Raw genomic sequence first — 27,423 nt, 5'->3', positions numbered from 1 at the left:
CCAATCTCCCAGCTCCTTCCATCTTTGATCAAGCTGCAAAACCTCCCTCTTCCCTAGTCCACAGCCCATTTGTGTTCGGACAGCCCCTTTCCTTCCAGCAGCCTCAGCTTCAGAGTAAGTCTTGTCAGCCTTACCTGCCTCATCAAACCATTTCTGAAGCTTTGTTCTGAGTTGTTTATCAGTTACTAATTATTTATCAACTCACCTAACTGGTTTTATTTAATGAGGACGTTATCCCTTCCCACATTTTTGAAGCACTTAAGCTATTCTGACCTACGACATTCTGCAGCTAAGACATTTGTTTTTAATCACATTTTTTTATTAAGTGTAGTTATTAAAATATGACTTTTATGTTTTCTATTCTAATTCCAGAATAAGCAAATCATACTATAAAATATATTAAGAAAACATTGATTTAAAAAAAATTTTATAATATGCACGACTATGGTAAGCATCAGTTATAAGGATAACTTTCATTGTTTTACACCGAATTTTTGTTACTCAGAGATGCCCCAAGAGAATGAACCTATTTCACTATACCAGTGGGTGGAGGAGAGGCTGTACTGGGCAGGTTTGTTTGTTTCTTTTAAGTGAATTTGGTGTCTGTGAAATGTATAGCAACTTAGGTTTCCAAATGTTCTCACAGTGTTGTTTCTTCTCTTGCTTTTTGTTGTTGTTGTTGTTGTTGTTCTTGTTCTTAATAAGTTAAACCAATCAGTTGATTCCAGTTCTGCCTTCTAGGATTGTTCTAGCCCTTTATCCATGATAGTAATTCATACTGATCTGGAAAACAGACCCAAAACAAATTACATTTACCTGAGTCTTCTTTTTTCTTAATAAGCTCCTGAGGCTTCCCCATAAACTTCTCAAACCTCCTAGTATGACAACAATATGCTCTTCTTGGCCTTCAGTTCACATATTGGCTATACAGTGTATAAACACACTCACTGAATTGAGAGAGTTTTTGGAAGCCTCAGCTTGTACACCCATTTGTTTGAATTCAAATGCATGACCTCTTCGCTTTACTTTAGTAAAATACATCCACACTTAGATCTAAGTTATTTTTCAACAAAAATACTTTTATAGCTATTATTAGGATTACTTAAGAGAATGCCAGCTGGTTTAGTTTTTATTAGGAACCAGGGTAGTGTATAGTTAGCAAATGATGTTATTCATTATGATATTATTACCTGTCTTCGGAAAAGAGTATACAAGAGTATACTTTTTAGGTTTGCACTATACATTAGGCAAGTTCAATTAATGAAATTAGTTTGTAAATATAAGTATCAATTTCTAGATAATCATCTCTATTCGTGTGTAATATTCACTTTAATGTCTCTTAAAAGAACAATTTCAAGGAAACATAATAGTGTCATGTGTGTGAAATAGTTTTTTCTTCCTTGATAAGCATTATAGAAGAATGAAAGAGAAGTGAAGACTTAGTTTACCCATTTAATGGAGTGACAGACACTTTACATTTAGATATACCCAGGTTGCAGGAAGTTTTAAAGGTGAGGACAAGGAAGTAAAAGGGAAAAAACCATCATAACCAGGCAGAAAATTCATATTAAATATAAAATTGTAAAAGAGAAATTACCCTGATAAAGTCATAGTGGCAGCAGACAAGAGAACTAAGGAATAAGAACCGTTTTGTTCTACCTAAAGGGTTATTGCAAGTCTTCTCGAAAACTTCTCTAAAAAAAAGTATAATTACTGGTTTTATTTTACCAAATTACTTAATAAAATATTGTAAAACAAAATGTAAAGACCATAAGAAAATCAGATTTGCCTCTCTTAAAGGATAATAGGTTTCTAACTGACATTGTGTCAATATAATTTTGTTCATATTGTGTCTAAGTGTTATCAGTACCACCACTTCCTTTACCACCATCTTGGAGCAAATTTGAAATCATGGCCTAGAAATGTCTCAAAATTACCAGTTTTCTGAATCATTACTTGCGTGTACTCCAATGATACAGACTTCTTATTCTCAGCAGAATATCACTGAAGTTTGACTACCCAATTCCAGAAACCAGAAGGCTTAATCTTTAGCACAACTAAAAACAAGTATGGAATCTAAAAATAGTTTAATGTTTTATAGATATATTAGAATTGTAGTAAGTACATCATAGGAAAATTAAATATGGCAGAGTTAAAACTACCTGAGTAAGATATTCTTTCCTGAATTTCACTGCCGTCCATCACACTAGCATTTCATCTTGCTTTAGAAGATGGCTTATTTATACTGAACCTCCCTTTACTAATTAGTAAAATGAGAATCATTTTTGTCTTACACTTTTGTGATTCTAAAATATTGTATCAAATATTATGTATAGAAGACTGTATTTACTAGTTCTTGCTTATTCTGATAAGTCCACTATGTACTTACTACTGTGGAGCACTTTAGTACATCCTCATTTGAGATAATGTCTCCATTTTACAGTTAAGGAGACGGAGGCTTAAAGAGGATAAATGATATGCCCTAGAAATATACATAGTAAATGGTAGAGTCAGAACATGAGCCCAGTTCTCCTGACTACAAAGGAGGCCATATTTTTAAATATCTAGCTTTGCCTACTAATAAATAATGTAAAAATTGGTTCTTTAATATATAGTTTTTACATTTCTGTTTCCATTTGGTTCTAGCCTCCAGAGTATTAGCTTGGTTTGGATTGGTTATTTTCCCCTTCATAGTTTAAGAATGTAGCATGGTTTAAAAGGAAAAGGTTTCCTAAATACTGTAACTCAAGTTCCCAGCTAAGTAGATGGCATACATAAAGTAGGGACATACATAAACTGCTCCACATGTCAACTTTATGAGCATTATTAATCAGTATTTCTTTAGTTTTTTTCCCCTGAAGCATAGGGTTTTTTTGAAATTAATCTTTGGAATTGAAAATAATCTGGCACATTAAATTCATTTGGTAATTTTTTTAAGTTGCAAAATTATTTTATACATGCACACATACATATATACATAGAAATTACTTCACCTGTTATTCTAGTGAAATAGAATAATTACAGAAATAAAAGTCACACAGTTTCCTTGTCTTACCATATTTATATGTGTGCAAAGGCATGGGAGAGAAGAGAGATGTGTATATAAACTTTTCCTTTACTGTTCCATAATTTACTTTTTTATTTCAAAAGTATTTATGTAGGTTTTAGAATTGGTAAGCAATTTGGCAGTAAGTTTGTAGTGGACTGAGGTGGGGAATGATATAGGTGCCCGCTTTCTTTTAAGAATATTACATTCTGTATTTTCATTATCTTTCCTCATTTCTTTTGAAAGCATCGTTTTATTTGTCCCATATCCTCTGACAATATCTTATACATCATAAGCATTCAGGGAGTATTTATTGACTGGAAATGCCTAAGATGATCATTTCTTCAGTGTAAGCTATGAGTTTAAGATCATGTGTTTCTTGTTATCTTATGGTTGATATTCCTGTCCTTACTCAGAGTACATCTTCAAAATAGAGGAAGAATACTTCAGTAGTAATTAAATTTAACTATAATGTGATGATGTGATATCTAATAATTCTGAGTTTATACTGATGGAATTTTACAAAAGATCCTCCAGCTGAAAAACTGTATTTCACATGACTCTGTTTAATATAAACATTTTCTAGCTACTGTCCAAGGAGCTAAATAATTTGCTTTTATTTTTTTTGTAGAAAGAAATGGTAAATAGAACATTAAGACAGTTTACGATTCTCCCAGAGATTTTAAATAGGTAAACATATAATATATATATCAAAGTATGTCGTACTTTCAAGCCCAGATATGAGAGCTTTAGGTTACTTTGCAACGAGTTTTTCTGTTATACCCATAATCACATTCTCAGGTGAGACAAAACTTTTGCTAAATGTGACAAAAGAGTCCACCTGAGTATCTGCATGCATATTGGTTTGTGTTCAGGAATACTAACATATACTAAAGCACTGTGTTTACTTACTTAGCTTATAAAGATGTAGTGATGGAAAGCCTTAAGCTCAGATTTCCTTTCCAGCCACTTATTTAGTTAAGTTACTTGATGCATCTGAGCCCTTTTTACCTCATCCATAAAATGAGGTGCCTAATAAACGTTATCTGTTGATATTGATATTGCCTTTTGATGCAAACATTTAACATCTCTCATGCTCCAAGGAAAAGTGGAGGAAATCACAGTCTCAGGGAGAGCAGTCTATTCTCTGTGGAGTGAGTTGCAGGAAAGGCACAAATGAGGTTTCCTAGCTACTCCTCAGTACATTTTCACAGCTTAACTTCATTATTCGCTTTGAGATTAATTCTTCCTATGGTAACACTACATTCAGATGTTAGTATGAATATCAGTGTAAAAGCCAGGTTTTTTTCTAAGACTTAGACTTCATTTTTATCCTGGATTATAATCCCAGCCCAGAATCTGTCTACTTATTTGCTTGCCTGGTGTGAGCTGTGGCATGGATGGAGCCCTTGACTTGGGAAGGAGACCTGTGTTTTAGTCTCTGTTCTCCCTCCAGTTAGTTTTGTGACACTAAGCTGATTTCTCATACTCTTTTCCTCTTTATAATTTTTGTTAAGGAAAATTAAAGGATGATATCAACAAAGATTTCATAAAATCAAATAGTCAAGTGCAATAAAACTTTTCATACTTGAACCGATAGCATCTGTCCCAATGGCCAATATATTTATTTCAGTTAGGGCTCTAACATCTCTAGCATCCCTACAAATCCTTGTCATTTCAGTCATGGGCCAGAATTTATCTTGACTCAGTGTCTCCATCTTCTCTGTGGTAGGAAAGCTTCGACCCATGTTCCTTTCCCTCTTCATCAGTCCTCACTTCATCCTAGGAATTTAGACCACAGAGAATGCTGCTGTTGTTTATAAGACAGTGTGCCCGAGTGCATCTGTTTGCTTTCTCCTGACCAGATCTGACCTTTTGTCTCTCTCTCCCTTTGCTCCCATCTCCTTACTGGCTACTAAATTTATTCCACCCTTTATTACCATTTTTCTTCAGGTGGGTCATTTATTCTTCCATCATTTATTTACCTGCGTTTGTTAAATATCTAGTCTATGCTAGGCTATAGGGCGCAATAACGTAAAGAAAATATTATCACTGATCTTGAAGGGCTTTTGGAATACTGAGGAAGGCAGCCATGTTGAAAAACATGATGGTATTATTTTAAGTCTGCAGGAGCAATATTCACAGAATGCATTGGAAACATAGGAGAAGAAGCTGCTGACTCAGCTAGGAAAGGTTAGAGAAGGCATTAGATAAAGAGATGGCCCCTAATCAGAGTGTTGAAGGACTCATAGGAATTTATCAGGCAGCAGTGGGGGTGGGGAAGGAGGTTACAGGTGTCTTTCCTCTCTAAGAATAGCATGAGCTAAGTTTTGGGGATTCATTGACTCAAAAATATTTACTGACCACCATCTACATGTCAGACACTCTTCTAAGTACTGGTCCTGCAAAGAGTCCAGTTTGGGAGGCTTTCATAGTAATCCAGGTGAGATACGATGGTGGCTTTACCAGAGTAGTAGCCTAAGAGATGGTATTAAATCATGGAATATTGGATATATTTTGAAGGGGAATCGACAGGATTTGCCTAAAGATTCAATAAGCAATGAGAATACCAAAATAGTGGAGGGCAAATCTAAGATTTTTGCCTAGGCATTTGGAAGAATGTAATTTCCATTTAATATGGGGACTGTAGGAGAACTGGGTCTGGAGGGCAATAACAAAGGCTTAATTTTGGACATTATATTGGTAAGCTACTGTTGCATAACAAACCACCCCAAAACGTAATGACTTAAAACAAGCACTCTTTTGCTCACAGTTCTGTGGGTTAGCAGAGTAGGCTGGGTTCAGCTGGGTAGTTGTTGTGATCTTGCCTGGGATCCTTCATGCATCTGTAGGTCAGCCAGGCTGGCATGAAAAGGGTGACTAGGCCAATTATCTCTTGTCATTCAGTGGGCTGACCTGGGTGTGTTTGCATGGACATTGCAGGATTCTGCGAAAACAAAAGCATGCACGGTCTTTTGAGGCTTAGGCTTGACACTGACACAGCATCACATATGCCATACTCTGTTGGTCAAAGCAGGACACTTATGTTCAAGGATGGAGAAATAGACTTCACTTCTTGATTAGAGTTGCTGCAAAGGGGCATGGTACAGGGATAGGAATAATTGTCACTGTGTTTGCAAATGATCAGATATGTTAAGTTTGAGGTTCCTTTTAAGTCCAGTGGAGATATCAAGTTGAGATCGATGTAAGACCCTGGAGTTCATGGGAACTGTCTGGGCAGGACACATAAGTTGGGAGTTCACTGGCTTATAGCAGAATAATTTGAGAGTTGCCCTAAGGGTGGATTAAAGCAGCAGGAAAGTAGGTATAGGGAGGAAAGAGAAGATGCCTAACGACTGAGCGCTGGGGCACTTCAGGGTTTAGACATGGGAGAGAGGAGGAGAAATCAGCAAAAGAGACTGACAAGTGGCCATAGAAATAGGAGGAAAACCGAGTCATTATGGTGTTTCTGGAAGCCAAGTGAAGAAAGTATTTCAAGGAAATAGTGACAAGCTGTATCAGATGTTGCTGATGGGTCAGGTAAAGTGAGGATTGAGAAGGGACCATTGGATTTAGCAACGTGGAGGTCACTGATGATCTTGATGAGAGCAACTCTAGTCGGATGAGATGCCAAAGCTCCATTAGAGTGGGTTCAAGAGAAAAGGGGGAAGAGAAATTGGAGACAGTTATTATAGATAAATTTTGTCAAGTTTTACTGTAAAGGGAAGGAAAACACATAAAGTGAAACCAGGGCAGAGGATGTGAGATCTGGAGAGATTTTTGTTTGGTTTGGTTTTTAATGGGGAAAAGGTAACATCAGGGTTGTTTTTTAATGAGAATGATCCAATAAAGAGAAAAATTGCTGGTGCAGGAGAGAGGGGAGGACTGCTGGAACAGTATTCATCCGTGGGAGAGGGGATGGGATGTAGCGCAAAGGGGAAAGGTTGGCCAAGTAGGAGCAGAAATAGGTGATCCATCGTAACAGGAGAGGAAAGAATGTGTAGTGTTAGCAGCTTGAGAATGTTGTCCATTTGTGTTTTGTTTTGTTTGTTTTCTCAGTAAAATAGGAAGCCGTCATCAGCTCAGAGTTAGCATGGGGAAAGTGTTGGTGGTTTGAGGAAAGAGAAGATATGAAATGGTAATCGCTAACACATGGCAGTCATTTACCACATAACAGGCACCATTTTAACCACTTCCAATGAATCAACTCATTTGATTATGTTAGGAAACATGATTCACTTGAGAAACTTCATGCGTTTGTAGCTTAGAGTGTTAGTGTCCTAGTGGCGGTTTCTTACACTAGAGAGGGTGGGGCCACATCATGAAGGGTCTTGTAAGCCATTCTTAGTAGTTTAGACTTTGTCCTGTGAGTAAAGTGAGTAAAATGGAGGGAGCAGATGAAGGCATATATACTTCTGCAGAATTTTAAACAAAAAGAATGATATGCTCAGTCTTACATTTGTGAAAGATAACTAAAAATATTATGAAAAAGGTTCTGGAGAAAGGGAGAGCGTTAGAGGCAGGGATTCCAGAGAAGAGCTGAGTAGGGCTTATACTAAGGTAAATTACAGTGGACGTATAGAAGAAGGGACAAGTTTAGAAACACGTAGGCAGTAAAATTGTACAGGACTTGCTAATCACAGTTGAAGGAGCCAGTCTAGAATGGCGTCCATTTTTCTGTCTTTGTTTTGAAAGATTATATGCTTACCTAATGCCAATACACAGAATAAAAAGCAGATTTTAAGAAAAAATGAGTTCAGTTGGGTAACTTAGCCTCCAGTAAGCTGTAATATAATTCGAATGTGGGAAACATACTTAGCATTTGTGTAACTGAAGATGACATTGTTGACTGACAGTTTGAAAATACATCATTACAGATTTTCATCCATCTTCCTTTCTGCATTTGTATCGTATGGATGAATGTGATATTCCAGTGAAAAGCTTATTTCTATTTTAGCCTTAAGTTGGAAATTTTGTTCTAGCTGTCATTCTTTTATAATTCATTTAGTGTACTAACATTTATATAAGTAAATTTTAGTTCCTATTCTGTGTCTTAAGCTCTTTTTCTTCTGATACATTTGGTAGGATTCCACATTCTGTTAGTGCTTATACATATCTACATTTATGTGTGTATATATTTTTTAAGATATAGAAAGAAACCTAATTCTATAGATCCTTCACTAACAATGATAATAACATTTTGTCAAGTTTACAGTAGAATGACAGGAGCAGTGTTTCTGACTTTCTTCACTCAATTTAAACCCTGGTAATTGTACATTTGCATTCTTCTCTGAATAGTACTACAGATATTTTGACAAATAGACTCTTAACACACGCAGTAAATGGTTAAGCTTAACTTATAATTCAAAATATTCTGGAAATTACTTATTTTAAAACTATTTATTTTTAAAAATATAAAAAACTAGTTTATTGGTTAGTGAGGAGACAATATATAAACTATACCTTCACCCTGGCCAAAAGATGTGAGCAACCAAACAACATGCAGGTAAGGAATAAGTACAATTAAGTGTAAGTATTATTCCCACGTCTGTCTATTGATGTTTTGGAGGATTTAGAATAAGATGATAGTGATGATAATTACGTCCTCTAGCCAGCAGCTGCCTGGACTGACAGCTTTAAATGCAAATTCACTGGGTATAATCCAAAGAAAACGAAAACACTTACTCGAAAAGATACACGCACTCCAGTGTTCATAGCAGCATTGTTTATAATTGCCAAGGTATGGAAGCAACCTAAGTGCCATCAACAGGTGAATGGATGAAGAAGATCATTACTTCGTTGTTGACTCAAACCTGAAAGAGTATACGCCCCTTTCTAAATCTCAGAACTGCAGTTTTGTGTACTGCCACCAGATGGTGACAGGTGCCTTGATTCTTCCAGTGTATTGTCCCAATAACAAGGTCAAGGTCCTGATACAGCAAAACCACAATTTGTCTTTGTCCAACTGAAATGAGAATGCTTTCCTTATTAAAAAGAAAAGTTATACTGTTTTATTATTATCATTAGCCTAGGGAACAATTTCTTTAAATACAATTTACAATGAGCTCAGAGTTTCTATGACCAGAGAATGAATGAAGTACCCCAGAGAACTTGATACTCGGGATTTAAAACAAAGAAAACAAAGAATAAATGACACGTAAAGAACCGTATTGTTAATAATGGGATACTTTATACCAAACAAACAACGTTGACTTCAAATGAGAACTGGAGGAAAAAATCCAGCTTTTTATATTGTTTTAAACATTATTCTCCTTAGTTAACTATATTATGACAAAAAAATCAAAATTCTACAGACATTAATTTAATGATTGTTTTATCTATAAAGCAAGGTAAAAAGGAGCATGATTAATCTTCATCAGATGTCTAAAAGTTGATCAGTTTTTTCTTCTGTGCATAGATAGCAAAGTATCTCTTAAGGATTACTTCCCTTTTTAAATTGAAAGATATAAATCTTTTTAAAAGTTAACTATTTCAAAGTATTTTAAACTTGAGCTTGTGAAAATTAAATGTCTAGAACAAGTGTTGTGTGAAATCACAGCTTACTGTACTTAGGCATTTAACAGTAACCTTTTGTAGACTGTCAAAAGATGTTTCTTTCATCTTATTCACTTTGAATCATACCTAGGAATCCAGTCTCTTTAGGTTTTGTAACATGTTGGAAAGACTTCAAGGATGATTTGGCTTCAAAACTTTTTCCAGGAGTTTGTCCTTAAACCTCTAACATCTTATCTAATAAGTGTCCATGTAGTTTTGTACATTTATGTTACGGGTGCTTTTAACTAAGATAGTATCTGATTTCCTGCTCCTGTGTCCTCCTGCTAAACCCAGTCTTCACAGATTTTAGTGACCAAGCTACGAGACTGTATCCTTACATTGGCAGTTTGAATCGGCCTTGAATTCCAATCAAAAGCTGGCACTCTCCTAACTGACATTTTCAGTGAGAGTTGCAGAGTAAGTATTATATGAGATTGAAATAGCATAAGACCTCATTTTGCAGTTCCTGGTGCCTTTGAGTTTTACACACTTTAAAAAGAAGAATGCTCAAAAATATTAAAATTTTAACATTTCTTTAACTTAGAGGAACATGACTTGTTGGCATGTGTCTCCATCCCTCCATCCACTCCTACCATTCTCTCTTGAACCAACTACAGGGGTGTTTGCAGTTGTCCTTATCCACAGAAATTGCTCTATTCAGTTTTTGACTTTTGTTTTGCTAAGTTCAACTGTCAGTTCTAAGATTTCATTTTACTTGCTCTGTTGGCAGTGTTTGACAGGATTGATCTTTCTCTTTTCCTTGAAACACCTTCTTCCTTTGCCTGCTGGATATCTCCTACCTCAGCTCTTCATGTCCAATCTCTTTTCTACATCCTCCTCTATTCTGTATTCCTAGGACTGTCCCAGGGGTTTGGTCTCTTCTAGGCCTTGCTGCCTAAGTTGTCTTATCCAGGCATGGAGTATTGCCCAAAATCTGCGTGCTTATTACTCTCAGGTTTATCACCGCTCCATCTAGGGTGTATTTGTTCATTGTCTCTCTCCTTTTACTGGAAGATAAGTTCCATAAGAGTAGGGACTTCATTTCTGTTCATCATCTTATGCTCAATTCCTAGGACAATGTCTGACACATAATACATACTCAGTACCTTATATGGAAGGATTCTTGGTTTTATGAATAGTTCATCTTTAATCTTGGCCATAATAATGAATCAGTCAACTATTACTTTTTCTGTTTTGAGAAAACTGTGTGTTGTATTCATTTTTTTAATTTCAGTAATGTTAAGAAAGTTGTCTCCTTATTACCTGAATTTATTTCAGCTCACTTGATTACATTTATTTTCATTGCCACGAGTTAAAATTTTAAATAGTGGATTTATTTTCAGATTTAGACAGAGATTTTTTTTTTTAGCATACTGCTTTTGAAAGACCACTTTAAAGGTTCTGTTAATTTTTTGAAGAAAGATAATTTTTTTTTAATTTTAAGTACTTCATTTTCTGCATGGTGAATCATTAATGTGTCTAACATTTTCAGTGACTTGTAAATCTTTTTTGCTTTGTCTTGTGAGACTTTTTATAAACAGAATTTGATATCTCAGTAATAAGATCGACAAAACAAACACCAAATATTGGGATTAGCACTACTGATTAGCACTACTCCATTTTTACTGAGGATGGACTCAGAAAAGTAGTTGACCATAAATGTCAACTTGGGTCCATTCTGAGATACATACTGGAAAAATTATAGTCATGTGTCCATACAGAAAAACAGGTGACAATAGGTTAAACTGTAAGTAACATCTCTTTATCTCCCACTATTTACAAAAAAAAAAATTACTTATAAACTTTCATTTATAAGTAAGTGAGCACCAAATTAAGGAAAACTGAGTTAAAGAAATATTAGTCTGAAAAGAAATGCTCAAATTTGATTTATCAGTGCTATGAATGTTACTTAACTTCTAGGCTAGCACATTTGGCGCTGTCGTTATTAGTCTAAATTAATTAATTTGACCTTTGTATTCAGTTTTTAATTTTAGAGAAATAATAAACTTGCTGGAAAATTTAGCAGAATATAAACTTTTGAATAAGTTAGTAGTCGCGCATACCATTTGAAATGCTTTGTTTCTGCTTGTGTTCTCTGCTAAATTTTTTTTCCATTGAATCTGTGCTGCTTCTTTGCCAATGTTTTCCACTGTAGAATCTCCATCTCGCAACCTTGCTTCTCGTGAGCGCATTTACAAAAATTATGGTGTAGCTGGGCCTGCCTCTGCTCTCTCATCTCTGTCTCACAAACTGAAGGGTGGGTATGCGTGCCTTCACGGATGGGCCATTCTTAATAAACCTAGGAGGTTTCAAGAAAGAAGTTTTAGTTCACCTCAGTCATTTTCATCTCATTCCATTTAAGATTAAAGTTTATAGTTTTATTTAAAACTTGATATTTTGGGGTAATTTGTGATGTATCTGTTCAATATTGTATTGATTATCCTAACTGATATGCCTGTTTACTATATGTAGGTTAAATAGAACTCTTGCTTAATTTCAAACCTATATGAGATATTAAATAAAATAAGTATGTAGAACTAAATGCCTTTGGGGAATTGTAACACCATTATTACCAGAGCGAGGTGGTACATGTGTAAGCCGTAAAGCACATTGTGATCTGTAAGAATAGAGTATCTCATGTGACAGGTTAGTTTTCAACTCATTTTTTCTGTTAGGTAATGTAAAAATCATTTTCCTGTTTTAGTTTTTTTATGAGAAACAGTTTGATAATTAAATTCTTTAGTTTACCTTACCTTTTCAGGGCTGTCCTGTCTGGCATGAGTCTTCCTCGTAGTATTTTCTTAGCTGCTTAGTTTTAATACTTTAAACTTAGAAATGTTTAAACTATTGACAATTGATAAAATGCCAGACGATTTTAAAATATGCTCTGGTGTTATAAAATACTGTAGATACCTAGTCACATATTTTTGTCTTAGTGTAATGTTTAATTAAACTTTTAAAATCTTGTATTCCTAGAAATGAGTAAAACAGTTTTACATTTCTCCTTTGTACAGTTGACAGTGATACTATATAATATTGTAGTATAATTATAGAACCTGATCTCTGTAGTATATAGTCTTGTGTAACCTGATATATAGTATATACTATGGCATATCATATTACAGTAGAGTATTATATTATGATTATATTATAGGGTGGTATTATATAACCTTTTATTTATAATTTTGGCATAAAAATATGCAGGTTATTAATGATACCTAATATTTAATATTTTTACTAATCTGTTTGAATGTACTAAATTTTTATCCTGTCCTGTATTATTTTTTCTTTAGAAACTTTTGAGATTAAAACGTGTCCATTATTGCTTAAACTTACATATGATAAACGTTAAACAAAATTAAGTGATGAATGTGAAAGTTTTTACGATCTAAAGCTTTTTAACAAATTGTGTTGATATTTATTGATACTTAAAGCAGCCACATGACCATTTTTAGTAATACTTACTGCACGCCTCAAAACTTTTGAAACCCAAATGAAGAAGATGAACATCAGTTAGTTAGTATGTGGGTTTACCACACTTAACTAACTTGACGTATTTGTTTTTTAAAAATATATGAAATATATTTTGGAAAAGTAAATTTTTTCAGCAGGATTTAATTGTAATCTGACATCTTGGGAAGAAATAATTTTGCATTATTTATGTGCCTAGACTCCAACAGGTATTCAGCTGTCACCACTTACAGATCTGAAAAAAATATTCACCATTACTTGAAGCATAGAGATAAGGTATACAGCTGCCCATACTCTCTGGCCCTCTCTATATAACAGACATTTTTGCTAGCGTATGACAGGTGGTGTACCTGATATTTGGAAGATTCAATTGTTTAGCCAGTCACAGTGGAGATTTCCTTTATGAGGAATTGTGCATCATTAATTACAAAGCAAACCTCTTTCAATTCACGAATTAATCTTGTATAGAGAGGGGTGCCAAATATTAAAGATTTACTGCTTATTTGTCTAGATTCAGCATTATGTATGGTTCAGCTCATGAAATAAATGTGATGATGAAGGCATTTCCAGCTGTCAGAGTAATAACGAAAGCTAGTGCTCCAGACATCAGTCACTCCAAATTAGTGGCCAGGACTAAGCTGATGCTTGATTCTACCAAATACAGTACATTGGTTTATAAAATCTGACCCTCACACAACAATGGCTACTGTCGCCTCTGCCCTGTGGCCATGGGAGCCATAAAAGTAAAAAGTGAGTTTTCAGAGAATCTGAAGATTTGTGACTAGCAGAAGGGAAGGAAACTAAGAAAATAGGAATTTGTTTGCTCATTTAACAAAAACACTTACTATGCTGACCCATTCTTGACATTACATCAGTGGAGTGTAGTAATGAGCAAAAATACCAGCCCTTGCAGGCCTTCCGTGAGGAGGCAGATGCCATGGCAAAGCTCTCTTGACGTATAGGTAACTAGGCTGTGACTCTGCACACACACACACTGCAAGCAAGCCGCAAAACACGTTTCTACTTTATCCACATTTGTTCATATCCCTGTAAAAAGGAAAAAGAAAGAACTACAATGTAACCAGAGTCATCTCAATTTACTAAGTATCCTTTTTCAAAACATATAAATGCTTCTAGCAAGGTTTATGGATTTTCAGTTTTTCATGTCACTTGAATCACTTCAATCAGGTTACTTTCCTCCTAACCAATGAACTAGTATCACTTGCACTGAGGGTAGAAGTTTTGATTTTAGGGAGGAAAGGTAATCTTGAAGGTTGTACCACGGATTGACAGCAAAGACGACCTGACTCTTAATGCCTCAAAGGAAAGCATGAAGTAGTAGGAAGGAGAGACACTGAATGAGGGCCAGGATGCCAAAAACAAGTGGTGCTCATGTAGAAACATCTAATGCTTTGCCTAGGAAAGAGCGAGATTATTTTTCTTTTTATCCTTTTTGTTTCTGTTATTCCCCTGACTCCTTGTTGAAAGGCCCCAGAATTCAGACTTGTAATTCTAATTCTGAGGATCCCACCATTTTTCTTCATCAAGCTCTGAGTTCTAACCAGCTAAACTTATGAACTAAGCTTTTAGAACATAACCTCTTTACAGATAACAGACTGCCTGCATTACCTGTAATTAAATAATAGCTTTAGGGCATTCGTACATTAATTATAAATTATTCTAATCCAAACATTAGAATATTAGAATTATAAAATGATGTGATCGAAATTTGACGAGAATTCCCCCTTTTTTCTTTATTCTTGAAGTACTTTTGTCTGTGACAAGCAATACAAATTTTTTTAGCTATGTTTTTAATTTCATTGTTTAGTGTAAATCATCAGTAAGTTATAATTATATTAACAAGTTTCACTATGAAATGGACCATACAGGTGACCGAGGGACTATCTCAACATCTTCTAGACCCGTCTGTACATCAGGAAAATCAGAACTGTCCTCCAAACACAGCAGAACACTGAAACCCGATGGACGTATGAGCCGGACTACCGCTGACCAGAAGAAGCAGAGGGGTACGGAAGGGCTGTCGGCTAGTGAATCTCTCATGTTGAAATCCGACGCTGCAAAGTTGAGGTCAGATTCTCACAGTAGGTCATTATCCCCCAACCATAACACCTTGCAGACACTAAAATCTGATGGGAAGATGTCTTCTAGCTTCAGAGCCGAATCCCCAGGACCAGGTTCTCGGTCATCATCTCCTAAGCCAAAGACCCTCCCAGCCAGCAGGTCTGGCGCATCCAGTGCTAGCTCTACACGTTCCTCCTCGCCTCACGATAAAAGTCTACCTCAGAAAAACGCTGCTCCTGTTAAGACGAGACTGGATCCTCCTCGGGAACGTTCCAAATCGGACTCTTACACCCTTGATCCAGATACCCTCCGCAAGAAGAAAATGCCCCTCACAGAGCCATTAAGGGGACGATCAACATCACCGAAACCAAAACCAGTACCAAAGGATTCTAAAGACTCCCCTGGATCCGAAAATAGGGCTCCTTCTCCCCACGTGGTACAAGAAAACCTCCACAGTGAGGTGGTTGAAGTCTGCACTTCAAGTACTTTAAAAACGAATAGCCTAACAGACAGCACCTGTGATGAAAGCAGTGAGCTTAAGAGTGTGGATGAAGGTCCGAATAAAGTTCATTTCAGCATAGGAAAAGCACCACTGAAAGATGAACAGGAAACGAGAGCATCCCCCAAAACAAGTCGGAAATGTGCTAATAGGCACACCAGGCCCAAGAAGGAAAAATCTAGCTTCCTCTTCAAAGGAGATGGATCCAGACCTTTAGAGCCAGCCAAGCAAGCCACGTCCCCTTCCGTGGCTGAGTGTGCCAGAGCCGTCTTTGCCTCTTTCCTGTGGCACGAAGGCATAGTGCACGACGCAATGGCTTGTTCTTCCTTCTTAAAATTTAATCCTGAACTTTCCAAAGAACATGCTCCTATAAGAAGTAGTTTAAGCGGCCAGCAGCCTTCAGAAGAAAAGGAAACCAAATTAAAAAATAGACACTCATTAGAAATATCATCCGCACTGAATATGTTTAATATTGCACCTCATGGACCAGATATATCTAAAATGGGTAGTATCAACAAAAATAAGGTATTGTCTATGCTTAAGGAACCTCCTCTGCATGAAAAATGTGAAGACGGGAAAACCGAGGCCACTTTTGAAATGTCCATGCATCACCCAATGAAGTCTAAGTCTCCTCTTCCCCTGACTCTGCAACATTTAGTGGCTTTTTGGGAAGACATCTCTTTGGCTACTATCAAAGCAGCTTCCCAGAATATGATTTTTCCAAGTCCTGGTTCTTGTGCAGTCCTTAAAAAGAAAGAGTGTGAGAAAGAGAACAAAAAGGCCAAAAAAGAAAAAAAGAAAAAGGAAAAGACAGAAGTTCGGCCCAGAGGTAATTTGTTTGGTGAAATGGCCCAGCTGGCGGTAGGAGGACCAGAGAAAGACACCATCTGTGAGCTCTGTGGAGAGTCACATCCATACCCAGTGACATACCACATGAGACAGGCTCACCCAGGTAAGTGATGTTATTGAATATATGTAAGTACTTTGGGTAGAAAAACAAATTAGGTCACTTTGGCTTAAGCGGTTCCATGAATTATGTTAAAGTACAGGGAAACGTTTGCCCAGAATTTATAGTGTCTTAAAATGTAATTTTTAAAGTGCTTTATCAATACAGTATAGGGTTCATGAAAAATACGTAAAGAAATCTAATAGTATGGTGGTAAGGCAGTCTAGTACTATTTCATTTTAATGTATCACATTCTAAGATATTGTTAACTTTTTAAATATTTTATGTGTTACCCAAGGGATGCTGTTAAGGTGTCTCACACAATAGAAATAAGGACGTGTCCATTCACACAATAGAAATAAGGACATGTCCATACACACAGGAAAGATTGCAACATTAGGTCTCCTTTGATTGTATTGTTTTCCTGTCCAGAATTGCAAATTCAATTAGATTATACTGATTTCTTTGGGCTTCCTGTGGAAGAGATATTAACTGTTTCATCAGAAGACAGTTTTATGTTTTAGGTAAATGTAACGATTTCTGTAACAATTAATATTCCAAAATTCACTTACTATGGATTTGGGTAAATGTTTTTCTCTTCCTACATATTACGCTGCAACCTTTTGTAAAATACATGATTTGTAAAATATATTATTCTCACAGACTGTTTTATACCTAATACCTGTCTTCTCCAGTTTTTTTCGCATACTTAAATAAATCTGAATGTACCCATATCTTAACAGTTCTTCTCATCTGCCTGTATAGAGTATCGTCAGTATTTTAGGCATCGTTTACTTGATTACTTTTGGTTACACCTGCAATTTTGCTGATATAATTAACAGCCCAGGTGGCGGTTAGATATTTGCTTCAGGATTTTGCTTACTTTGAGAAGGAAAAGCCGTCATTTATGTACAGGTGACAAGGAGCAAACTATTAAGGACACTTAAAGTGTTAAACTTTTATTTATGTTCTTACTTCAAGGTTGTGGCCGGTATGCTGGTGGACAAGGTTACAATAGCATTGGGCATTTTTGTGGAGGATGGGCTGGTAACTGTGGTGATGGTGGCATAGGGGGAAGCACGTGGTACCTGGTGTGTGATCGCTGTAGAGAAAAATACCTCCGTGAAAAACAGGCTGCTGCAAGGGAGAAGGTATTTTTATTTTGTTCTGGCTGTGCTGTTAGTGATAAGGATAAACCTTATAAAAGTCTCTTTTTATGATATTATCAGACAACTCCACATAATTGATATTAAAGATCAGCCTTCATAACAGGAATGATATATAAATTTAATTTATGTACTAGGTCAGCTGTTTTTAATTACAAAAACAAATTATATCTTGGGATAACACAAAAACAACTCTCCTGTAGCATACATACCTTATTGACAGATGTTTACTGCGTAATTTTGTATTATTAATTTGTCTGCTATTCTACACGTGTATATAGGTTTCCCTCTTCACCTTTATCTCTCTTAACTTTCTCTTTTTCCTTTTCTTTTTCTACTCTTTATCTCCTCTCTCTTTTTCTTAATCCTTAATTACGTTGAGGACTCTGGAAAGTCAGGATCATTCACACTAGTGACACACCTAGCTAAAAATATTTGCCAAATATACACACACACGCACGCACACACAGATTATTTACTCTTTATTTTTATTTATTTTTATTTTTTTGTGATATGCGGGCCTCTCACTGCTGTGGCCTCTCCCGTTGCGGAGCACAGGCTCTGGACGCGCAGGCTCAGTGGCCATGGCTCACGGGCCCAACCGCTCCACGGCATGTGGGATCTTCCCAGACCGGGGCACGAACCCGTGTCCCCTGCATCGGCAGGCGGACTCTCAACCACTGCGCCACCAGGGAAGCCCCTATTTACTCTTTTATTTAGATAACTACATTTAGATTTTACTACTTAGGTTTTTTAACTTTCCCAAGGAAAGAGAAAAATGTAGTTTGCATTTGATATAAATTAGTTTTAATAAGTTCAGGAGAAGCATGAAGTGAATGTTGTTTTTGGGAATCACTATTATGATTTTAAAGCAGTTCTACAGTGTTGAATAATTTTTACTGGAAACTCGAAATATTTAGGTTAAGAAATTTAAAATTTGAGTATAAGTAGGAAAAGATCCGTACAAATTTCCTTTCCAGGTCAAACAGTCTAGGAGGAAGCCAATGCAAGTCAAGACGCCTCGTGCCTTGCCCACTATGGAAGCTCACCAAGTGATTAAAGCCAACGCCCTCTTCCTGCTGTCCCTGAGCAGCGCGGCCGAACCAAGCATTCTGTGTTACCATCCTACAAAGCCATTCCAGTCTCAACTTCCCAGCGTGAAAGAGGGCATTTCTGAGGATCTTCCGGTTAAAATGCCTTGTCTCTACCTGCAGACATTAGCTAGGTAATATCACTCGGCTGTTGTTTTTTTAAATCACTTTGGATTAACAGCTACTGTTTAATATCATGCCCTGAATTTCCACACTACAGTACATATTGTATACAGTAAAGTGACCTCCAGGAATTTATTTTCTGAGTTGCCTTAACTCAGAAATATGACTGGTAGAGGTATAAACTTTAGAGTAGTAGGTATTTGAAAAAATATGTAAATACTGTGTTGATTTGTATTATTATTAATACACAGTATGTCTTAGTAAGACTTCAGCTATCTTTTACTCTTTGGTAGGCAGACATCAGTGTGTTAATAGTGGGAAATGCTAAAATGGAAATAAACCGATATTTGCTATCCAAAATCTTTCATTTTTCAAATTATTAATTCTGTTAGCGTTTAAATGTTGGTTAGCTGAGTACCAGCTTTGTGTTACACTAAGATGAATATAATAAAATCCTGACTTCGTGTGTTCACACTCTGGTGGAGACAGATATGTAAAGGAAACATTTAAAATGTTACGTGAGGAGTACTTATGATAAAAGTGTGTATAGAATGCTGTCATAGCATAAAAGGTAGAGAGTACATGAATCTTGCCAAGGAAATAAGGAAAGGTTTCCCAGAGGATCTGACATTTTAGCAGTCTTGAAGGATAACTAGAAATCAATCAAGCAGGAAATGAGAGGAAAGCAATTCCTGACATAAACCACATATGTGAGGACACAAATGAAATAGCATTACCCATTTAAGGAATACAGGCTTATTAAAGTATTGGTTACCAGGAGAAATATATGAAGTGTTGTTTCCCAAGACCAGGTAATGCGTGGCTCTGTAGCCCATGCTAAGGTTGGATTTTATCCCACAGAGGAAACAGTGGATAAAGAAGAATTTTAAACAGGGAAATGCGTGAACTGGTTTGCAGTTGGAAGATCCCTCTGCTGCTAATGTGGAAACTGGATCAAAGGGCATAAGTGAAGATGGAGAAAAGCCTGTTAACAGTGTACTGTTTTTCCTATATTGGGCTTTGCTGGTGCAACCCATATGTTCATGCATTGTACACTGATACTCTAAAACAGCCTTTCATAGGCCAAATTCAGATTTTTTTAATCAGCTGACAAATGAAGATTTCTAGAAATTGCCTGCTGCCGTGGCTTACTAACCAACAGTTCCATTTTGAGAAGCAGAGTTATGTGGTTTGTTTGTTTGTTTTTGTACTTATTATTCAGTAAAACGAGTGGGAAACAAAAATGAAAATGTGAGACTAAGTACATTTGGGACTGCGGAGGAAATCATCAGGAATGCCGAGTACAGCAAGCCTTCAGCTTCAGTCACCTGTTTACTGTACTTAGGCTAGTACCTCCCTGTTCCAGTTTGAAAAGGATAGAATCAAATGGTAAAACATGTAAAAAATGCTGGCATACTCTAATTATGGATTTTATATTTTTAGCCCTATGGGGAATCGATATCCCTCTAACCCATGGAACATTTCATATATCTAATCTTTTTCAAATTTCACTCTTAAAAAAAAAAAAAAGGGTCACCGCCTGTGCTTTAGTGGTCCAAGCAAGAAATGTCATGCGCCTGAAGCAAGGCAGTGATGATGGGGAACAAGAAGGGGAATAGTGAGAGGGAACCTGGTATCCACAGGCCTAAGTAACTGGTCGTGGTCGAGGGCTGAGCCTGCTGTGACACCGAGATACTTCAGTGTAAGGCACCTGGATGGCTGGTGGGATCACTCACTAAAGCTAGAAGATGGAAAAGTTCTAAAAAGCAAAGAAAATAAATTCAATTTTGGATTTGAAATGTTTATGGTACCAGGAATATCTATGTGTGAAATTATCAGACTTTTATCTCCTTTGGCTTACATCTACAACTCTTTTAATACTTTAATCCTCAGTTACAGACTTAATGAGTTGCTTTTACTTTTATGAAGGAGATTAAAAATAGAAAGTTATCTGTATTGCCATCATACTTTTTAAGTTATTGGGTTTAATTTAATGCAGGCATCATCATGAAAATTTTGTGGGTTATCAAGATGACAGCCTATTCCAGGATGAGATGAGATACCTGCGTTCAACATCTGTACCTGCCCCGTACATATCAGTAACTCCTGATGCGAGTCCTAATGTATTTGAAGAGCCAGAGAGCAACATGAAGTCCATGCCACCCAGGTATTTGAGTTATTGTCTTTCTGTTGAGTCCAGTGTTTGGTGGAAGAAAGACTGTAAGCTAGAAGAGAATGCTCTAGAAGTTCTTTCATACATACCTCCATCTCGGGAAGGAAGTTGTGTCAACTCTGCTAACTGTTAGAGCAGTAAGAAAAAGCATGCATTCATGAATCAGGTAAGGTCCTTGACAGCAGAGGCAGATCCAGTTGGAGAGAAAAGATCAACTAGTGAAGTAATAAAGGATTCCATTTCCATTGTGTATTATATCATTTAATGCTGTAGTAAATCAGACTAGAGAAAGGTCACTTTGAGGCAGTACTTAGAGAAGGTTTCATGGGAGAAGTAGCACTGAAAGTAGATCTTGAGCTTCTTGGATTATTACTTGCACTGCTCCCCCCACCGGCCCCACCCTACCCCCTTATAGTATCAGAGTAAAGGGCTTCTTGAAAACTGAAGAGAAACATATATATATATATATATATATATATATATATATATATATATATATATAATGCAGAAGGAAGCAGGGTACCACTGAGAGTTTTTAGAGGAGGAAAGACATGGTACAAATGCAGAAATAGTCTCACAGTTGTCAACTGAGAAGCTGAACATTTCAATCAAAGATTTCAGCTGTGTGTGTGGAACCAGATTGTGTTGGCAATGGTTGTTAAAGACAGATGGGTAAAGGAAATATTTTGGAGGAAAAATCAGTGTGACTTGTTGAGTGACTGGATAATGAAAAGGATCAGTTTAGGATAGCATCAAGAGTTCAGGCATGAGTAACTGTGAACATGATGTCAGTAGAAAGGAAACCTTTGGGTTTTCTTGTGTTGCTTCAGTTTCTTCACAAGCTTGATCACTTTTATAAGAACAAGTCATTATTTTTTAGGTTGTACAACAATTTTTTACGTTGATAGATAAAACTTCCTCTAAAAGCAGAAAAGATGTCTTGTGCTTTATAGTAACACCATATAGAAAGTGAATTAAATTAACATATCCCTATATTCTGGTCATTCTGGAGCCAAACAGCGGAAACTGACATCCAGGCACCTTTACCCCAGTTAGTTATGTGCAACATTTATCATCTGTTCAAACAAGAATGTGCACACACTTCAGCAGTGAGGAAAGAAAATGGCCAGGGCGTTAGCCACTTACTAGAAAGTATATAAGCTTTACTGAGGGACATAGGATTTTAAACCTGGCTTGAATGATGGAAAAGAAACAATTCTAGAACTCAGGGTGAGAGCGAAAATAGCCCAATATGGAATGAGGTGACAGAGAAAAGAATACATGAAAAGAATAGTTTATAAATTGTCCTTAGAAAGTAAAGAAAGGTATTTCTCTTTTTTATAAAATGTCTCAATAAAGGAAATTATATAACCATCTTAATACTTTTTCAAGTGTTTTTTAATGCTGCTATAGTAAATAGAAAATTGTTGGTTTCCTAAAGCCCACATGAAAACCATTGAGTTCTCATATGGATGTAAGTATAATATAACTGACACTGGAATTCAGTTTGTCACCTCTCAGTACACTTTGGTGCAGCCATGCTCTGGATAGGGCTTTGGGCAGCACCCCCAAAGAACGAGAAACCTCATAGAACACTCAGCGCCAAAGGAAAATTGCGTCCTTTCACTTTCCATTTTATTAGGTCTCTGTATGTACATATCCATTTTCTTTCTATTCAGTGCTGTTATGAATATATCTGCCTGATTTTCCTGAATATCATGACACACGTCTTCCACCACGGTGCTTTTGATTCTGAAAGGAGCTTAGAACATTTGAAGCCTTTTCTTCTTTTTCATTTGAAATGCAAAGTAGATTTAAGAAAACTAAAAGTTTTAAGATGCAGTTCTGAAATCAGTCAAAATGTGGCTACATTTGGAAAGATCAAATTATGATTTAGAGAGGGATTATCAAGTTGGCTTTGAATTTGTATTCTTCCACATGAAATACGGGTTCCCATTTGACTACACTGTTAAAAACTAAATAAATATAGTTGTCACGTCATTCACTTTTTCTCTTGAGTTTTTATCTGTCATCTGTTCTATCTGCAGTTTGGAAACCAGTCCCATAACTGATACTGATCTTGCCAAGAGAACTGTCTTCCAAAGATCATACTCAGTTGTTGCTTCTGAATATGATAAACAACACTCCATTTTACCTGCACGAGTTAAAGCCATTCCTAGAAGAAGAGTTAACAGTGGAGACACTGGTAAGCATAAAATAAAAAAAAGATTGAGTGATCCAAATGGTTTTATTTGTAGATATTTTTTAAAATCTTTTTTTTTTAATTTATTTTATTTATTTATTTATTTATTTTTGCGGTACGCGGGCCTCTCACTGTTGTGGCCTCTCCTGTTGCGGAGCACAGGCTCCGGACGCGCAGACTCAGCGGCCATGGTTTACAGGCCTAGCCGCTCTGCAGCATGTGGGATCTTCCCGGACCGGGGCACGAACCCGCGTCTCCTGCATCAGCAGGCAGACTCTCAACCACTGCGCCACCAGGGAAGCCCTAAAATCTAATTTTTGAAGGCAGAGGAATGGATTAATTTTAAATTGTGGTAGACATTCCTTTTATGTGACTTAGCCATAAATGTGCCTCTCTAAATTTCACATCTCAGTTGGAAGAGACACCCAGAGATCATCCAGTGTTATTTAAGAATAAATTGACCTTTAAAGTACATTACTTGTTAGATATCTAAGCCAAATATTGCTACCATTCTCCCTTCCACTAAGCTTCAGTGAACCAGCAGTTTCAATGACTTAACACTTTCACAGTGATCTTCCCACTCGCAATAGAAGCTTTTAACTCCTGTAGCTACTACCACTCCAATAGATAATAAAAACTGGGGATATGGCTAGCTCTTAATCAGTAAAAATGTTAGATAATCTGGACCAATTGGTATCAACAGCCTCAAACTAGGGCTGATTGACTCTGTCTCAAGAATAAAGAGGAAAAAAAGGATAATGTGTTAATCATTTATCAGGCCGACCACTTACTAAATGAAGATCTGACCTAATATTTATAGGTAAATAATTATGTATCTTATTGAAGATCTTCAAGGAAAATATTATTGAGGATAAATCAAATATTAATGATTTATAGGTTCATTCAACAAGTATTTTTGAGCTCTTATTGAAGTAACATTTGTTATAAAGCAGTCCTGTAGAAAATGATGGGGATAAGATGTAGATTCCATTTAGGGAGAAAATAAATCACTTCGTGTGGACTTTAGATTCAGACCTGCAAAAATAAAAACAAAAAAACTGCAAAGACTCTAAAGTGAATAAGCTAGATACTATTCATTAATATCACCTTAAATACGTTTATCATATGTATTACCTATAAAAGTTAATAATTTTCTTTTTTTTTTCCTTTAAATAGAAGTTGGTTCTTCCCTCTTGCGACATCCATCTCCTGAGCTTTCCCGGCTAATCTCAGCCCACAGCTCTCTTTCCAAAGGAGAACGAAATTTCCAGTGGCCAGTTTTAGCCTTTGTTATACAGCATCATGATCTGGAAGGTCTTGAAATAGCAATGAAACAGGCCTTAAGGAAATCTGCTTGTCGAGTTTTTGCTATGGAGGTAAGAATACATTAATAGGATTATTGATTCATTCATCATACAGTTCATGTGATGATTCTATTTAATGATGTACTTTTCTACCAAACAGAAATTGTGACAAGTTAAGAGACTTCAGTGAATAGAAAATACCATGTTCACAATAAAATTAAACTCAAGTTTATGAATAGAAATGAATTTAGAGTTTCATAGTTAAGTGCTCTAAAAAACTTTATTTCTGCATTGCTTCATTATTTGAATCCTGATAATATCTTTTTAAAAAAGCTTTTTGTAATCACAGAGTCTTTTCAGTTAGAATAATCCTGCAAAGGGGATGAAAAGTGCGCTTTTGAGTTGTAAATTTAACAGTAATAACTTATTTGAGTCTCTGGAAATGGACTACTATATATCATAGACTTATATATAATAAATTTTTTTCTTTATCATGGGTAGGAGGTAACCTGCCATTTCATCAGTGGGAGCAATATGAGTATATTTAAGTAAATGGTAGCTTGTGTAGAACTTAAGAAACATTCTATGTTGATCCTGAATGCAAGTTGGAAAAAAAATGTGCATGGGTAAATTAATATGAAGACAAATTTTTGAAATAAAAAGTATTTTGGGAAAGTATTTTGGTATTGCATTTCATAGGTATTATTTTCCCTATTATTATTAATTTTTTAATTAGGCCCAAAATTATTGACTGTGTAAGTTCAGTGTACTTTCAGTGAAATGAAGATCAGACTTCCTAGTATCTTTCCTTAAAAGACTTAGTCCAGGAAGGTTCTTTGTTTCCGAACAAGAAAAGTTCTGCTATGTTCACTCGTATATTTTCTTTTTATCTTGGACTTATTTAACCATCATTTATTCAGGCTTTCAACTGGCTTCTGTGTAATGTCATCCAAACAACTTCTCTCCATGATATTCTGTGGCATTTTGTGGCATCACTGACTCCTGCTCCAGTGGAACCAGAAGAAGAAGAGGATGAGGAAAATAAAACAAACAAAGAAAATGCAGAACAAGTAAGTGAGGTTCTTGGTTTTTTTAATTGTCCATATTTTTATAGAAGAGTAGAAGTACTTTCAGATAGTGCAGTAATTTTCATGAGGTCATTCACAGATTATATAACCTAAAGGCAGGAATAAAATTTCAGTGCTATGAGCAACATATTAACTATGCTGAGTGAAAGTCTTCTGTCTCCAAAAGCGCTGTCAGTCAATTCTGATTTCTCCCTAGCCATCACTGTCTCGAAGCAGTCAACTGCAAGATAAACACTGTCACAGTGCAGTATAAGACAGATAAACAGGGCAACATTATTACAGAGAAGATCAGTCTACTTTACAACATTACTGTACAGTACAGAGAGTGAAAATGATACTGTGTAGGGACATGAAATTCAAAAACCTTTGGCTAGAAGGGACTTGTATTTTATAGGAGGCAGGCTGTATCATGGAAAAGCATTGAACTTGGACCCTGGAAGCCTGGATTCCAGCCCCATTTCCACCTCTGTAGCTGTGACTTGTGGGCCTCATTTCTATTTCTAGAATAAAAAAGTAGAGGACTAAATCCTCCATTTAAAAGACTGTCAGAATAGGCAGAAAAAAACAAAAGCTAGATACTGTTTATAAGCATCACATCTAAAACATAAGGATAGAGGAAGATTAAAAGTAGAAAAAGATATACTGGGTAAATATCAACCAAAATTAGCTAGTTGAACATCAGAAAAATACAGACTTCAAGACATAATTATTAGTAGGGATAAAGAGGCTTTCTACAAAATGATAAGAGTAGCTCTGTGTAGTTAATGTAGGTTTGTAGTTAATAATATAGCCTTTAAAGAAGTAAAAATCAACAGAGCTGCAAGTAAAAACAGAAAAAAACCACAATTACAATGTGAGATTATCACGCATTCACGAGAGCTGTCTACTCCTGTGTAACAAACCGCCCCAAAACCCAGTGGATGAAAACGCTTGCTTGTTGGCTTACAGCTCTGTGGGTCAGCAATTTGGGTGAGGCTCAACTGAAGGGAACGGCTCATTTCTGCTAGTAGACTAGTGAGTACACTGGACTTGATACTCATATGTGGCATTTATTTGTTTGGTGATTTTATTTATAGGTGACCCTATCATTTTTTCCTTTAAAATAATACAAACATAATTAGTTAATCTTAACGGATGCCTTGGGTATGGTTTGATTTTGTTTACATTTCTGTTACATGAATATCCTTAAAGTATACATTTTTTGTATGGGGGGAAAATTCCTTCCAGCAGACAAATGGATCAACTTGCTTTCAATTTCTGTCTTAGGAGAAAGATACAAGAGTATGTGAACATCCACTCTCAGATATAGTGATTGCAGGGGAAGCTGCTCATCCTTTACCACATACATTTCACCGCTTACTTCAAACGATCTCTGATCTTATGATGTCTCTTCCCAGCGGCAGTTCGTTACAGCAAATGGCCCTGAGGTAATCTTATATCTAAGTATTGTTGGTACCCTGGAAAAGGGATTTTGTGGAGTAGTCAAAGCACAAAATGCTTGAAAGACCTCTTTAAATAGTAAGATAGAAAGAATACCTGCATTATGTGAATGGTGCCCCCCTCATGACTGTCATAATTTAGAATTGTCCTTCTTAGTTCGTGCCTGTTGGCCCCTCTGTAAAATGTGGATAATATACTACTTAGTCCTCTAAATTATCATAGTCTGTAACAGTCTT

At 36.2% G+C, this 27,423-nt stretch overlaps 1 protein-coding gene across 1 annotated transcript in view; it reads left to right on the top strand.

The window, feature by feature from the left end:
• MYCBP2 (MYC binding protein 2) overlaps positions 1 to 27,423 on the top strand; it is a 273,159-nt gene that overhangs the window by 210,461 nt on the left and 35,275 nt on the right. Inside the window, exons 56-63 of the mRNA XM_060129458.1 lie at positions 14,962 to 16,605; positions 17,581 to 17,750; positions 18,746 to 18,990; positions 20,979 to 21,146; positions 23,201 to 23,358; positions 24,532 to 24,731; positions 25,580 to 25,729; positions 27,014 to 27,174. Coding sequence (XP_059985441.1) covers positions 14,962 to 16,605; positions 17,581 to 17,750; positions 18,746 to 18,990; positions 20,979 to 21,146; positions 23,201 to 23,358; positions 24,532 to 24,731; positions 25,580 to 25,729; positions 27,014 to 27,174 — 2,896 coding nt within the window. The remainder of the gene's footprint in view (positions 1 to 14,961; positions 16,606 to 17,580; positions 17,751 to 18,745; positions 18,991 to 20,978; positions 21,147 to 23,200; positions 23,359 to 24,531; positions 24,732 to 25,579; positions 25,730 to 27,013; positions 27,175 to 27,423) is intronic.

This window comes from Lagenorhynchus albirostris, chromosome 18 (genome assembly GCF_949774975.1).
Source record: "Lagenorhynchus albirostris chromosome 18, mLagAlb1.1, whole genome shotgun sequence".
Taxonomy (NCBI): domain Eukaryota; kingdom Metazoa; phylum Chordata; class Mammalia; order Artiodactyla; family Delphinidae; genus Lagenorhynchus; species Lagenorhynchus albirostris.
This window is presented reverse-complemented; position numbering and strand designations above follow the sequence as displayed.